The following is a 16,741-nucleotide window of genomic DNA, read 5'->3' on the forward strand; positions in this document are numbered from 1 at the left end:
TTATACATACAGTGTATAATGTATTGCTGGGATTTGTATTCCTATGTATAATATAGAGCACAATGTACCATCAGCTATAGAGGAATACAAATCCCAGCAATACATTATAGAGTACCATGTGTGGGAAAGTGCAGGCTTACCTGAGCACAGTCTTCCAGCAACTTGCTTCTGAGATCGGGCCTGTCTATCGGCGGCTGTCATCACCCCACACCTGCTCCTCCTTACTACATCCCCGCGTCCCTGTGCCGATCGTGGATGTGGGTGGGCGGGGAGTGTGCGGCGTGTGGAGCATGGATGCGGGCGGGTCTGGCAGCGGCGAGCGTGAGGTGGTGGGGAGGAGGTACGGCGCACAGCGTGTGGAGCTGTGAACAGGGCCAACTGATCGGAAGCCGATTAATCCATTATTGAAAAAGTTGACAACTTTTTCAATAATCGATTATAATCGATTATGTCGATTAGTTGTTGCAGCCCTATCTATTACCCATAGGTCATCTCATGCACCAAACCTCTTCCCCCTCTATTCCACAAGAAACCAACACAGCAAGACCTCTAGTGCAAATCATATCTCTGCCCCCTACACTGCACCTGCAGAGCACTGTACAATAGAATTGCTGGGCAGTCTGTACTGTGCAATCCCAAACCTTTTGTCAGGGTGCCGAGTGAAATAAGAGGGATGACCTTATTTCACTCGGATGACCTCCCATTTACCGATCACATCTGCAAACCAAAAACCCACAAGTCCTCGGTGCTGGGCACTTCTAGGTTCCTCCTTTACGTTGAGTAAAGCTACGACAAAACAAGTGGCACTTAATTGCAGATCAGGACCTCTATGTCCCCAATCTGTAACGAATCCACACAGAGGAGACATTAGGGGTCTAAAAGAAAGCTTGTCACCACTATAAAAACAAAATACAAAAACATATCCTATGCTAATTGTCCTGCTACACTTTCTGTGTGCACATTGTGTAAGCTGTGCACATTCTTTCTGCCTTTACTGTTCCTCTGCTGCAGATCCTGGCCTCATACCTTCCACATTCCTCTCCTGCACATACTGCACGTCAGAGGCCCACACTCCTGTTCTAGACATACTGACCCATCATACCCTCTGCAACCCCCTCATGCACACACTGGCCTCATCAAGCCTTCCGTTCTCCTCTCCTGCACATGTCATACCCTCTGCATTCCCATTCTAGACATACTGACCCATCATACCCACTGCAACCCTCTTGTGCACATACTGGCCTCATCAAACCTTCCACATTCCTCCTGCACATACAGCACCTGTCATACCCTCCATACTCCTCTTCTGTACATACTGCCCCAATCATACCTTCCATTCTCCACTTGTGGATATACTGACTCATCATACCCTGTATACTCCTGTAATACTGCCACCATCATATGCTCTGCACTCCACCCCTGTACATCCTGTCCCTGTCACCTTCAATTTCACCATTCTGCAATGTGCACCCTTTTGCTAATGTATACCTGCAGCAGTTTTGACGTGCGCGTGTGTGTGTGTGTGTGTGTGTAGATATATATATATATAAAATCTGGAAACCCTGCTGCTGAGAATGTGCCGTGCCCACTTTCATACTCTCCATCATACCTATTGGTAGTGCAGATAAGAAGCCTTAGGACTAGATAACACGTTCTATTTCTAAGAAATGTGGTGGTTTTTTTACTAAATGGTTTGCTTTGTGGCCATTTTAGTTTCCGAGTGCTTTGTGCAGCTTCGTATTTGAAGGGACCATTGGTGTGTTTTCTGTCGCCTCACATTTTAAAATCGCTTCTAATTACTGTTAAGTTTAGACATGACTTTAACATTTTATTCACTTGGTGTTTCATGTTTGGATTATTGAATATCATATACAGCTTTGTAAATTCTCCCCCTAGTCGTCATTTGTGGATCAGAGAATGCGGTAATAATAAACTTGTCCATTCAGGGCAAAGTGGCAGTGTCAGCCCACCCTCAATCACCGCTTTGGTCCTGGTATGGGGGAGCATGTAACCTTCCCCATGTGGTAGTGCACGGGTCTGAGCAGCCAGTTGTCAGACTCTGGATACTGCCAGTGAATTGACAAAATGCACATGGACATCTCCAGGGCTTACCCAAGGTGTAGTTCTGCAGCGTAGAGGTGGTGAGGGAGTGTAGATGGGTGAGGATACCTTCCTAGGGTGGGTTATGGGTTATATGGCCCTCCTTACCATCTTGTCTTGATTTGTATTGTGATTGTAATGTCTTCCCTATATTGTAAAGCGCTGCGCACACTGTTGGCGCTATATCAATACTGTATAATAATATGCTGATGTCCCTTTGCCCTGAATAGGCCTATGTGATAACAGGCTGAAGGTTCCTGCATGTTCCTATACAAATCTTTACTAGCTTTCCAGGAGCCTCCAAAGCGTTGTATCTGAAGAAATCTGAAACAGATTTCACTGGCAAAGCACAGGTTCGTTAAGAAACAGGGTCACATTAAGGTGTACATATTCACTATAATGGAATCAGGCATGCAGGTCCTAAACACTAATAGACGCCTTGTGGTGTTTTGCTGTTTGGTATGTAATAAAAGCCCGGAGGGGAGGGAGGTGGCAGAAGTGAAATTGTGCTGGAAGATGACCAAGTTGAAATTTATGGTTTCCTATGTAACCTTTAAGCAATAGACATTTATTGCAGAGGGGACCGCGAACAACGAATGATAAGCCAAGCTGCTGAACCCATAACAGATTGGATTGGTGCCATTGTGGTCCCACAGAACACGATGATGCAACAGTTGGGCTGATATCTGATTAAACATGCAATATTATGTTGCTTTGTCTTGCAATTTCAGGCAAATGTTTCAGCTTTGCTCTGTCCTGACTATGTTTGGCTTTTTTTTCCCCTTCTCTTTATCTTTTATGCTTTGATGCATCACTGTTGCAATTCTACAGGCTTGTAAATAAGACTTCAAGGATGAGTACACTTAACCTCATCTACCCTCCCACTTCCACCCATCAGCACATTCAGTATGAGTTATTACGTACAGCCTTGAAGTTGCATAACCTGCTTGACACCACTCAGTCCTGGACGAAGGCGCCTACACCCCATGCACCCCCCCCGATCCTTCCAGTGGATAGCATGTCTGTCAGCCTGTGGGTGGGCTTTCCATTGCAAGGGTTGGCGGCCATGGCAAGCATGTGTGGTGCAGTGCACAAGACTTTTCCTGAGGCCGTGGAGCGTCAAGCAGGCCACACTGTAAAGATCTTCAACTTGTTTGGAAGTATAACATATATTGAAATTGCTTGGGGTGTGTGTGTAAGGTTGGGGGGTAGAAAAAGAGAAGTGTGGTTATAGTATAGCTGCCCCTCTACAAATAATGAGATGCTGTGCGCTGGTACATTGGTGCATGTCATTGATTTTTTTTTTTACAGGCAAGCTGTATGCATCACCTTTTAGCTCCGGGGGCACAAAGATCCAATCGCTTTTTACGATACACAGCCCCCTCCACCTGGGTGATGGAGCCCTTAACCCTAAAAAAAAAGCTTTTATTTGCTCCCTTTTAGTCTGGTAAAATACCATTACAATGTTTTGCTATTTCTGTTTAATACAATGTTCACACATACAGTAGCTGCCAATGTACTTGCCGTATAGTAGACCATGACGCACCTGCTGTGCATTGGCATGAAATGACGCAGGGCTACCTCAACACGCAAAACCACAAACAAGTCTGGAGCTGGGCTCCAAAAGAAACCTGCCGTGAGAGTGTCCTGTAGGCTGCCGTGAGAGTGTCCTGTAGGCTGCCGTGAGAGTGTCCTGTAGGCTGCCGTGAGAGTGTCCTGTAGGCTGCCGCGAGAGTGTCCTGTATTTTACTTTTCTAACCTCCATAGATGTTTTGGGTCGCGACTGAGATCATTAGGTTTCAAAGAATGTCGCCAGCACAGCAAAGTATCCTTGTAGGATCACCAAATGTTCATTTTATTGAACAATTGTCAAATGAAAACATTGAAAACAAAAATTGTTTTCATTTGACGATTGTTCAATAAAATTAACATTTGGTTATCCTACAAGAATACTTTGGTGTGCTGGCGACATTCTTTGTAACTGTTAATGTGTACAGCGGCACCACCCGCAGTCATTACGAGCACCCTCCGCTATCATTGGGATATCCGGTAAGGAGTGCAACAAGATCTTCCTCTATTCTGAGATCATAATAAATCCAGAGTCCGGGCGATGGGGTTAATGGAAAAGCAGGCTGCTACAAGTGATCTAGGCGGCTGTACAGCCTCCCAGATCACTTGTACAAAACTAGCGGCGGCTCTCCTGCTCTACATTTTAGCCCAGCTTGCCCGCAGCAGGGCTAAATGTAGGGGAAAACCCCACCTGCCTGGCGCCCGGAACTGTATGTCCCAGGTGTCGAACAATAGGAATTGGCCACCCCTTAATAATGTGGATCCATGCACAGTGAAGGACCTGTGTGTGTATATTGGTGGTTGGGATTTGTTGCTCTGGCATGGTGGCAGGCACTGAACATTTGTGGATCTAGTTTGCATACACTGTTCAGTCATCTGACGCCGTTCCAGATTTGTCACAAACCTGTTAGTCAGCCTGGCTTCTGTTAGATCTGAGTGCATTTGAGTTACTTTGTGCCAAGTGCCATTTATGTTTTTAAAGTGCAAGGTTCTATTTGCATTTCGTGGGGGTGGCTGCACTGTACAGTTTTTGGACTCTATTATGATGGGAAGTCCCTGACGGCATTAAGCGTTTGTTGTTTTCGGATAAGATGGCAGTTATTACATCCAGTCTGATTGATGCCGCGGTGAATCTTCCTCACCCACTTACACCAATCGATTGCAACCATCATTGAGGATTCTGCAGTACAAAAATAAAGTTTACGCACCCTGATATTATGTGTACATTTACGCTGAATGGAGTTCTGAAATGGTTTCTCTGTGTTTTTTTGTTTCCCAGAATACTGCCAGCCTAGATGACTTCGATAGGTTAAAAACTTTGGGAACGGGCTCATTTGGCAGAGTGATGCTGGTAAAGCACAAAGGAGCCGATCAGTATTATGCTATGAAGATCCTGGATAAACAGAAGGTGGGTCTATCCTCTAGATCACTGGTTCTCAACCTGTGTAACCTCAAGACCCACATTTGTCCTCGGGAATTAAGTCGCGACCCAAGTTGCATTGCAATGGAACGCACGGCAGTGTGGGCTGCTGTGCTGTGATAGAGCTCCACCCATATGTGCATTGCTTGTACACTTCCCATGTGCACCTGTAGAGTGCGGACCTTTTTCAGTTATTGCAATATGTAAATTAAAGAGTTACTCCAGCCAAATGAATTTGTTGTATAGAGGGGATGGGTTAGAATGTCTGTGTGGGTTTCAGTGCTGTCCGTGTTCCCAAATTATGGCTGAAGTGCACGGTGCATTAGATGTATTTTAATGCAATAATTTAGAGGCTGGATAAAACGTTTAGTCCAATATAACACTTAGAGGTATATTTCTAAGGCTAGGTTCACAAAAATGTATCTTATTTGTGTATCACTCGGCTGTAGATCCTCAAATCATCTCTGAATTGGTGCTGACACTGTCCTTCCTTCTGGAGGGTGGCTACTTTTGTTCCCCATGGTCCCTGTGTGTGTTGTAAAGTCACCGCTCCAAGCTCACTCCTGTGAAGGACTACAATCTTGATACAAGTAAGTAAACTAAACGTGAGATTGTAGTCCATCCCGGGAGTGAGCTTGGAGCGGTGACAACTTTACAACACACACAGGAACCATGGGGAACAAAAGTAGACACCCTCCAGAAGGAAGGACAGTGTCAGCACCAATTCAGAGATGATTGGAGGATCTACAGCCGAGTGATACACAAATAAGAGACATTGTTGTGAATGATTAAAGGAGAACTATGAGGCGAGTGCTTTTCAGTCACCTCATAGTTCTAGCCGACTTGTGACAATGAGACTGTCACAGGTCGGCTCAGTAGATCGGGAAGTGAGAAAACATATACCGGCGTTCGCTCACCTCTCGATCCTGTCACGGCTCTCTGCTGTGACAGGGGAGGGGCTGGATTCCCCCCTCCCCGATCCGCCAGCGCTGACTGGATAGGCTGAGCCAGCTGTCACTCACGCAGCTGGGCGGATCTCGACATCGATGTCGGGATCAGCTGCGGCGTCTCAGTATACCGCGAGCTGTAGCTTGCGGTATACTGAGCTTAGGGTAACTGGAGGATGCTTGTTTGCGTCCTCCCGTTACCCTAAGGAGAACTATGGGGAAAAACACTGACCCCATAGTTCTCCTTTAAGGTACTTGAAGTGTGACTTTAACTTTCCTGCTGTTCCCAGCCCTGAATATATCACTATTTTTGTTTTCACTCCGAGCAGGGAGAAACAAAGGCAAGTATATGCATCTGTGGAGTTCAGCAATAAAGTGAATCCTGCATTGACAAATCAGAGATTCGCTTTAAGTTATGAGCGAGATCTAGGGGCTGCTATTGCTGACCTCCTCCTGAAAATGCCAGCTGCCTGATATGCTGATGTTTTCATGTTTTCTGAGCCACTGACCCAGAACAGCCTGGCATATCAGGAAGGTTAGATTGTGTGCATGTGGGTCACTATTAGGTTTTGAAGCAACAGAGTCAGTGTGACAACCAGGCAACTGGCATTGTATGAAGGGCCAGCAAACACAGCCGTCATGTTTCTCATAAATGGACAAGAGGAGAGCCTGATGTTCATCTGCCCTTCCTCTCTTTCCATATAAAAAATGCTGTGTTCTATGTACCCTATGTGAATGGATAAGGGTGATGGTGAATGCCGCCACCCTGCACTATACAGCTTGTGAAATTCAAAGGAGATCAAAGCTGACAGTAAATCCTCCATAAATACAGCTAAGATTTTTTAGTATACCAAGCATTAGAGGTAACTAAGCTGTACCAGGCAAATGTCAATTGTTTTTTTTACCTGGAGTTCCACTTTAATAAAAGTTATTTAATGCAGCGTGTGTTGTATATTGTGACCGTCACAAAGCTCTAACCCCAACTTTAATGAACTCCTTTGGGATGTATTTGAACCCAGATTACAAGCTGGGTCTTCACATCCAACATCAGTATTTGATGCAGTTTTGGCTGACTGGGCGCAGATTCCCACAAACAAACTCCACAATATTGTGGAAAGCCATTTCGGAAGAGTAGAAGCTTTGATAGCCACAAAGGGGGTCATCTTCATAGTTTTGAAACGGGATGTCCAACAAGCTCAAACAGGTGTCATGGTCAGGTGTCCACAAACATTTGGCTGTGTAATGTATGGCCGGTAGCCAAACTCCGGCCCTCCAGCTGTGGTGAAACTACAAATCCCATGATGCAGCTCTCTCCGGGAGTCATGTCTGTGGCTGTGAGAATCTTGCAATGCCTCATGGGATTTGTAGTTCCACCACAGCTGGAGGGCCGGAGTTTGGTTACCCCTGATGTATGTGATCTTTACGTATGGAAGCCTCAATGCATCACATTGATTTCAGTGCATCCTAAGACGCACTCTAGGATTTCTCATTTCTGCTCCGCTGCTCAGTTTTGTTGATTGTAATTTCTGTGATATATCTGTGATAACTCATCTCTCTTATTCTTAGGTGGTGAAGCTGAAGCAGATAGAGCACACACTTAATGAGAAGAGGATATTACAAGCAGTCAACTTCCCTTTCCTGGTCAGGTTGGAGTATTCCTTCAAGGTAAAGCTCTTCATCAGTGTCTGTCTATAAAATACCTGCTTGGTTAAACAAAACCTGTAATGAGAGCAATGCCTTTAAAGAAAAACTCCGGGCACAAGTATACTTTTATATTATATGCATACCCGCATGATTCTCTCTAGTGATCGTTGTATTTTCAAATATATTGATTTGTTTGAATACAAACAGTAAAAGAAGAACTCTGGGCAGAAGAAAACCTAACCATTACAGTGGGGCTTCCCTCGCTGCAAGGGTTTAAGTGCCCATCGTGTGTGTTAAAGTTGCCAAGTACATTCAGGACACTCTCCGTGACTCCTGCTTGTCAGAACACAGAGTTACTGGGAGTGCATGGCATGGTGTGAGAGGTTTGGTGGATGTGTTTCGTGATAACTTGTGTAATCCTTCAAGACCAGCTAATGCATGTTTTTTGTTTTTTCCAGGACAATTCAAATTTATACATGATTATGGAATATGTTCCCGGGGGTGAAATGTTCTCACATCTAAGAAGAATCGGCAGGTTCAGGTCAGTACTGTACCTTGTACTTGAACGTGTATTATGTTTTCACTGACACTTGCCATCCCGTGAGCTTGCTCAACACAAGCAAAAGCCTGTAGATAGACACAGGCCCTTAATGTAGCGTGGGGTGTGGTTTTGTTTGGGGGGGGCGGGGGTTGTTTCCCCTCTCACTTTGTCACATCTCAACCAGCTCAGGTACATACATGAGTTGGGTCTTATGATTTGTATCCACGTGTGTACGAATCATTGTATGATGCTTAATACATATAGAGTTCCTTGTGCTAGTGTCCTTTTATTGGTTCGGGAACCTGGTAGGGAGGCACCCATACCAGTTTTTGGGTATCGAGTACAAGTACTGATATTTATATTTCGGTACTCGCTGATGCAGAGTTCCAGGCCAATCAGGGAGACTGGTCATTACCCACGGCCTGGCTTCCTGATTGGCCAGGAAGCCGGCTCCATGCTGTTTCGTCGACTCCATGCTAATTGGCTGAGAAGTCGGCTTCCCGGCCAATCAGGAAGCCGGCCGCGTCTAATGACCCGCCTCTAAGCTTCCTGATTGGCCTGGAAGCCAGCTCCATGTTCCCTTGGTCATTGAGACATAACGCAGGGCGAAGCAACATGTTCACTTTAATGAGGGACCCACCAGCAGTACATTCCTTCTCCATTAATCGGACCAGCAAGTTGTATTGCATTTCAATATGATTGCCGTCCTCTTCAGTAAAGAGGCGGAAGCTTGACGTTTATCATCATCTACTGGTGCCCTGAGCTAAGCTGTGCCATATGTCAATAGCAAAGCTGCACAGGAAACTTTTATTGGTGGCTGGTGTGAGCAGACTGGCTGTCTTCCATGCATCTCATGTGCTAGTCTTTGTCACATGACCTGTCACTTAGCCAGTAAAAATATTACAGCTGGTTTTTCAGGCTTTTCTGTTAATGGAGCTACACATGCCCATGCTCCTACATTGTGTATCAGTTTGTCCACCCTTGATGTGCTGTCAGCTGCTAGTGGCAGACATTAGAATGCTGGTTAGTTTTAAAATTGTGCCCCATGATTGCTATTTCCTGTGTTTTGTTACCATTTCTATTTGTTGAGTACTTTGGTTTCTTTGCAGTGAGCCCCACGCACGGTTCTATGCAGCTCAGATAGTTTTAACATTCGAGTACCTCCATTCGCTAGACCTCATCTACAGAGATCTCAAACCAGAAAATCTTTTAATCGACCAACAAGGATATATTCAGGTAAGGGAATAATCGCATGTGTAGTTTACAAAATGAAGATAATACATAAAAATGCTAAAAAGGAACATGTTTTACCCCCAGCAGCCAACCAGATTCTAGCTGTTGTTTTAATTCCTATAAAATAAAATTTTTATAAAGATCGTCAGGTTTAGAAAAAGATGGAGTATGAAGGTCCCTGCAAAAAAAGGGACCGGATGATATTTCTCTGCTATAATTCCATCCTCTGACCCCTACACCACTACAGGACTCGGTAATAACATAAGGGGTTACATGGCGGACCATTCCATAATAAAAGTCACCAGCACTCGATATATGCAAGAAGTAAAGCACTTTTTATTAAGTTGTCACATGCGTCATACAGCCAACGTTTCAGGGCCATGCAGGGTCCCTTCTGGGCGGCATAGTGACCTACGTCGCCCAGAAGAAGGGACCCTTCGTGGCCCCCAAAACGTTGGCAGTGTGACGCATGTGACAATTTAACAAAAAGTGCTTTACTTCTTGCACATATCGAGTGCTGCTGACTTTTATTATGGACTGTATCTGACACGGCGCCATCCATGTTGCCACTTCAAGCACCAACCTTTCATCCAAGGTCTGTACGCTTTATGGAGTGCAGGTGATTTCGTATTATTTATATGGAGGACCATGTTGCGTTGCAGGGTCACTTCCAAAAATGTTCAGTGCCAAAGAAACTGATGGAGGCTGCAGCACTGGCAAGGATGAAAGGTAGAAGACATGGGCCACCGGAGAAGTGGCTCTTCTATTGTATTTTGACCTTTTTTAGTTCACCTTTTTAAAATCTAATAGTGTTGCTTGAAGTGTACTTTTGTGAAGAGGAGAAGGTAGTTCATGGACTACTAGATCTAGGGAGAAAATTGTAGGAGAACATACGGAAATGTTCTAGTGTATTTTCAGTGCGAAAATAAATGATTATAACAATATTTTATAGTAATAAGTATAATTTTGTAATATTTATTGTAGAATTTGATTGAACTTTCACAATTGTCACGCTTCCTGTCCATTATTTATATTATTGTATCACATATGGAAATTCTCCCTCCAGTGGCTGTCTGTATTTTACTGTAATGGCTCACCATCTTCATCATGGACCCGATTAGTGCTTTGTTTCAGCCAGTCAGGCCTAACTATAAGATCTTTGACGATAAGTCAGCAGCATTCAGCAATTAATGTTTTATTGCAAATTACGTCATTTAGGTCAGTAAGCCAACGTAGGCCATGCAGAGTCTCTCTCTTTCTTGAGGCGTCGGTGACGTTGCAGTCAAGACAAGCACCATCTCTTTTATTATTGGTCACAACCCCTCATGGTGTGCAGCTGGCATCTACATAGACCTAACTAGCAGACAAAATCATGCAGCACTACTAAGGTCTCCGCCTTAGTAGTGCTGCACCGTTGTGATTAACCGCTCCTCTCCGTGCAAGTTGTAATGCGCTGAGAGGAGCAGTCAGTCACAGTGCAGGATGTGATGAATAGATATGGCTGTCTCCATATGCAACACATTATATACATATTTACATTTATTTATTTTTTAAACATGAACAAGTGTATAAACACTTCTCTCCAGAAGGACGGAGCCATCTTTGCTGAGGTATTATACAGGGTCACTATTGACTTCCTGGACTAAAATGTTGGCTCAGAGGTGACCCTTATGTAAATCCTGATGCTTGTGCAGTTCTTTGTGTTCACATGTCTGACACAATTCAGCCCCTCTCCTTATGACTTGCTGCAAAGTTAGTGTTGCATTCTGATCACCAGGAGAGAGGAGACTGGAAATGTGTCTTCCCGAAGGCAGTTCAAGGACTGAACAAAAAAGAGGGTAACAGTGTTTTACCAGAGAGAACACTGTGAAAGAAGGTTATTAAATTGACCGAGACCTATGATTCATATCAAAATATAAACTTTATTGATTACAAAAATAATGTTTCCGGTGTCTGTTATTTCACTTCTCAAATTACTATTAAAAGAACAACGTTGTTCATGACACTCATACTCCCATTCATTCATGCAGACTAAGCGTTCCCCCAAAACAACGCTTGGTCTGCATGAATGAATGGGAGTATGAGTGTCATGAACAACGTTGTTCTTTTAATAGTAATTTGAGAAGTGAAATAACAGACACCGGAAACATTATTTTTGTAATCAATAAAGTTTATATTTTGATATGAATCATAGGTCTCGGTCAATTTAATAACCTTCTTTCACAGTGTTTTCTCTGGTAAAACACTGTTACCCTCTTTTTTGATCTGATTAATTTTGGTTAAATGACCTTTGAGGACCTATTCAAATGATTAATTAATACTAAAGGGGAAATTTAAGGTATATCAGAACTCCAGGGAACAACCCCTCTTTTCGATTAGTTCAAGGACTGAAGTTCAGTGATTGCTTTTTAATAAAAGTAGACTTTATAAAAAAAAAAAAACCTTTGCTGTATCTGGTGACGTGTCTGAGGTTTATTCACATAGACATGTAAAATGACTGAAAGGTCCACTTTATAGTGAAATGCTTGCAGAGTATTGGATTAAATCATTTCCAGTTGTATGGTTACCTGCAAGTCCCCCATTGAGGCTGCTTGCAGATTTCCCAGTTACACAGATTCTAATAACATTTGTGTCTGTTTTTCAGGTCACAGACTTTGGGTTTGCCAAAAGAGTAAAGGGAAGAACTTGGACGTTATGTGGGACCCCAGAGTACCTGGCACCAGAAATTATTTTGAGCAAGGTAAGTGAGCTCTGTATCAGTCAGCCTGCTCTTCTCGTGCAAACAGATATAAAAGATCAATATGACTTTATTACACTCTCGGAGTATTGGTCTTCTAACTTCATGATTGTGTTGGGTAAGAGAATTTATCAAAACTGGAGCAGACAAAGTCTGGAGCAGCTGTGCATGGCAACCAATAAGCTTCTCTTTCATTTTAAAATCTTAACTGAAGAGAGAAGCTGATTGGTTGCCCTGGGCAACTGCTGCAGATTTTGTCTGCTCCAGTTTTGATAATACCACCCATTGTCTCTGATACAGAAGGTAACACACAATGGTTAGTACAGTACCTACTGCTTTATTCCCAACTTCCGTTCATTCTCCAGGCAAAACTATTTTCCAGTTTTGGATAGAGCAAGGAAGGGGAGTCCTCATATTGGGGAGATTTTCTGTGCTTCTGGTGTGGTCACTGTATTGTAGAAAAGGGGAAATTCTCCAATGGGGTAACAGATCCAGTGTCTGTGTCCCTGTAGAAAAGAAGGGAAGGGAGGGTTTTGGTAAATAACATGCATTAAATATGTTAAGTGTGTGTGTGTGTGTGTATATAATTGTATACAAGTCATTTTCAGGCCTAAAATGTGGAATATGACATGGGTGCAAAAAATGAAAAAAAGGCCTCAGTCATGAAGGGGTTAAAAGCAGCGGTATACAATGCCTTCATACTCCAGAGCTGGCACCTCAGTGATGCCACTAGCTGCTCCAGAGACAAGGCAGGGTATTACTGCACACACCATATATTGTTTTTCTGTTTTGTAACCATTGTCTTTCTTTTTAGGGCTATAACAAAGCAGTCGATTGGTGGGCATTAGGTGTTTTAATCTATGAAATGGCAGCTGGTTATCCTCCATTTTTTGCCGATCAGCCCATTCAAATATATGAAAAAATTGTTTCAGGAAAGGTAAGTCCACTTGTGTAGACAGGTTCACAGAATGGATATTGCCTTATGTTCAATCCCGATGCTGCCTCAGCACAAGGCTGCGTTTTTACATAAGCTCGAGTAATACTATTCTAGCTACAACTTCTGTAGATGAGAAGCAAATCAAGGATCAGAGTTGCACCATTAATTCCCCACAGCTTCCAATACAGGGCAGGGCTCTGCCAGACTCAGTTTACAGGTCAAGCAGCAAGACAAAAAACAAGAGCAAAATGTTACACTCTCCAAAAATAAATAATGGCAACCAGTGTTATCAGCTCTGCCTAGTTTTCTCTTTGGGAGATAAACCTTAGACAGGTCACACCAGTGCAGATAAAAACACCTTTTTATAAATAAAAATGCTGAAACTGTACTTGCAATCAAGTGATTTGATCATGGCATATCACCAAAAGAACTCATCCTATAAAAAGCTAGATGACCAACAGGTGCTGATAACACTCTCGCTAGGTAGTTGGCAAAGGGGAAGATGTCAGCAGGAATGGAAACCATGAAACAATGGACGTTGTCCTTCTCAGGTGGGCAGTGTAGAAGCCATGGACACTGTCCTCCTCAGGTGGGCACTGTAGGAACCATGGGCACTGTCCTCGGGTGGGCACTGTAGGAACCATGGACACTGTCCTCCTCAGGTGGGCACTGTAGGATCCATGGACACTGTCCTCCTCAGGTGGGCACTGTAGGAACCATGGACACTGTCCTCCTCAGGTGGGCACTGTAGGAACCATGGACACTGTCCTCCTCAGGTGGGCACTGTAGGAACCATGGACACTGTCCTCCTCAGGTGGGCACTGTAGGAACCATGGACACTGTCCTCCTCAGGTGGGCACTGTAGGAACCATGGACACTGTCCTCCTCAGGTGGGCACTGTAGGAACCATGGACACTGTCCTCCTCAGGTGGGCACTGTAGGAACCATGGACACTGTCCTCCTCAGGTGGGCACTGTAGGAACCATGGACACTGTCCTCCTCAGGTGGGCACTGTAGGAACCATGGACACTGTCCTCCTCAGGTGGGCACTGTAGGAACCATGGACACTGTCCTCCTCAGGTGGGCACTGTAGGAACCATGGACACTGTCCTCCTCAGGTGGGCACTGTAGGAACCATGGACACTGTCCTCCTCAGGTGGGCACTGTAGGAACCATGGACACTGTCCTCCTCAGGTGGGCACTGTAGGAACCATGGACACTGTCCTCCTCAGGTGGGCACTGTAGGAACCATGGACACTGTCCTCCTCAGGTGGGCACTGTAGGAACCATGGACACTGTCCTCCTCAGGTGGGCACTGTAGGAACCATGGACACTGTCCTCCTCAGGTGGGCACTGTAGGAACCATGGACACTGTCCTCCTCAGGTGGGCACTGTAGGAACCATGGACACTGTCCTCCTCAGGTGGGCACTGTAGGAACCATGCACACTGTCCTCCTCAGGTGGGCACTGTAGGAACCATGCACACTGTCCTCCTCAGGTGGGCACTGTAGGAACCATGGACACTGTCCTCCTCCGGTGGGCACTGCAGAAGCCATGGACACTGTCCTCCTCAGGTGGGCACTGCAGGAACCATGGACACTGTCCTCCTCAGGTGGGCACTGTAGGAACCATGGGCACTGTCCTCAGGTGGGCACTGCAGGAACCATGGACACTGTCCTCCTCGGGTGGGCACTGTAGGAACCATGGACACTGTCCTCCTCAGGTGGGCACTGTAGGAACCATGGACACTGTCCTCCTCAGATGGGCACTGTAGGAACCATGGACACTGTCCTCCTCAGGTGGGCACTGTAGGAACCATGCACACTGTCCTCCTCAGGTGGGCACTGTAGGAACCATGGACACTGTCCTCCTCAGGTGGACTCTGTTTCATGGTTCCTGCAGTGTCCGCTTCAGAAGTTTTCATCCTTGCTTACTTCTCTCCCCTTCCCTACTACCTAGCAGCGCGAACCCAGCAACTGTTGATGAGACCTAGCCTTCCATAGGAGTGGTTCCTCTGGTGCTATGCCCTGATAAAGTAATTTCATTGTATGTGCAGTTTTATCACGGGTTTCTATCTGCAGGATCCATTGTGGTTTGTGTTTTTCTTGCATATGGCCATGGAATATAGACACACTTTGTAAGGATAAGCATATCTGCCTTGGTACCATTGACACACAGTACATATAAAGATTTGATTAAGTCTGTGGGCTAAAGAAATCCTCCACCTTATGTGATGGAGAAGAGGCAAGGGGGAGTTCTGGGGTGAGAATGCTGCCCCTACAGAGGTACAGTATAGTGAGTGAGCGTAGTCTGATGAGGTTGTACCAGTACATTTATCATAATGTGTTTTGTGGAAAATGTGCACATCTGTGATATAACGTTGTTTTTCGAGTTCTTGTCCATGTCCATGTGGTCATCCCAGCTAACATGATGTCTGTCTCATTTCTGCTCAGGTACGGTTTCCATCCCACTTCAGTTCAGACCTTAAAGACTTACTAAGGAACTTGCTGCAGGTAGACCTGACTAAAAGATATGGCAATCTGAAGAACGGGGTGAACGATATTAAGAATCACAAGTGGTTTGCCACTACAGATTGGATCGCCATTTACCAGAGAAAGGTATTTGCTTTGTAGAGTCTGGCTTTTTTTATTGGCCTGGTAGTTTTAGAATTGTGCATATTTTTTTTCCACAGTTTTTTGGTTGTCATAATAATTAGGAATGCACCAAAATTTCATCCGCTAAAATATATCGGCCAAAAATCGCACTTGTGGCAAAATGCCGAAAGTGCTATCTTTCGGCCGAAATAGCTGTGCATGCCTGGTTTCTCTCCTCCCCACTGGGTGCCGCTTTGTGTCCCCTTAAACACAGCGCAGTGTCCTGCGGGTACGAGAGAAACTGTCACAGGAGGCCAAGCGGTGTGCAGGAGGAGAGTGCTGTGAGCTGCCATGTTCTGCCTTCTGTGACAGATCAGGAGAGTGGCGGTGTGTGGGCGGAGACAGCTGTCACAGGAGGCTGGGCGCTCCTCCGGCACCGCCCTGCTCAGCCTCCTGTGATAGATCAGGAGAGTGGGGGCGGAGACAGCTGTCACAGGAGGCTGGGCCAGTGGTGCGGGGGAGGAGTGAGCTGTCAGAGGAGATCGAGCACTCCTCCCCGCACCGCTGGCCCAGCCTCCTGTGACAGCGAGTCAGGATGGAGAGCGAGTACAAGCAGTCGGTCGCTGAGTGTTTGTAAATAATTGAGGACATAGTATGTTACTGTGTCCCCAATTATGAATGAATGGGAAGTGATCTACGTCACCTCCTGATCATTCATGATTGTGGACATGGTAAGCATACTATCTCCTCCTGTTATGAATGAACAGGAACACTCAGTATAGACGTTTCCTGTTAATTTATAACAGGGGCTGCAGAACGAGAGATCGAGTACTCTGTGTCCTCAATCTCTTCTTTTCCTTTTAAAAAGGGAAATATCAGGGATCTGTTTAGACCCCCAATATTTCCCCGAAGCCCCTACAAGTAAAGTGAAAAAATAAAAATATTTATCAAAAATAAATTAAAAATTAAAATATTAAAGTTTATAAAAATAAGTATAAAATGTGAAAAGGTTGGAAAAA

General features: G+C 44.9%; 1 protein-coding gene across 3 annotated transcripts in view; it reads left to right on the forward strand.

Annotated features, from left to right (window-relative positions):
* Positions 1-16,741, forward strand: part of PRKACB (protein kinase cAMP-activated catalytic subunit beta) — an 81,560-nt gene that overhangs the window by 60,422 nt on the left and 4,397 nt on the right. For all 3 annotated transcript variants that reach the window (XM_018553135.1, XM_018553134.1, XM_018553136.1), the window contains exons 3-9: positions 4,949-5,077; positions 7,603-7,701; positions 8,139-8,221; positions 9,331-9,457; positions 12,099-12,194; positions 13,006-13,128; positions 15,582-15,746. In XM_018553135.1, the coding sequence (XP_018408637.1) occupies positions 4,949-5,077; positions 7,603-7,701; positions 8,139-8,221; positions 9,331-9,457; positions 12,099-12,194; positions 13,006-13,128; positions 15,582-15,746 (822 nt within the window). The remainder of the gene's footprint in view (positions 1-4,948; positions 5,078-7,602; positions 7,702-8,138; positions 8,222-9,330; positions 9,458-12,098; positions 12,195-13,005; positions 13,129-15,581; positions 15,747-16,741) is intronic.

Source organism: Nanorana parkeri, unplaced genomic scaffold (assembly GCF_000935625.1).
Source record: "Nanorana parkeri isolate BGI_ZX_2015 unplaced genomic scaffold, ASM93562v1 scaffold111, whole genome shotgun sequence".
NCBI classification, from domain to species: domain Eukaryota; kingdom Metazoa; phylum Chordata; class Amphibia; order Anura; family Dicroglossidae; genus Nanorana; species Nanorana parkeri.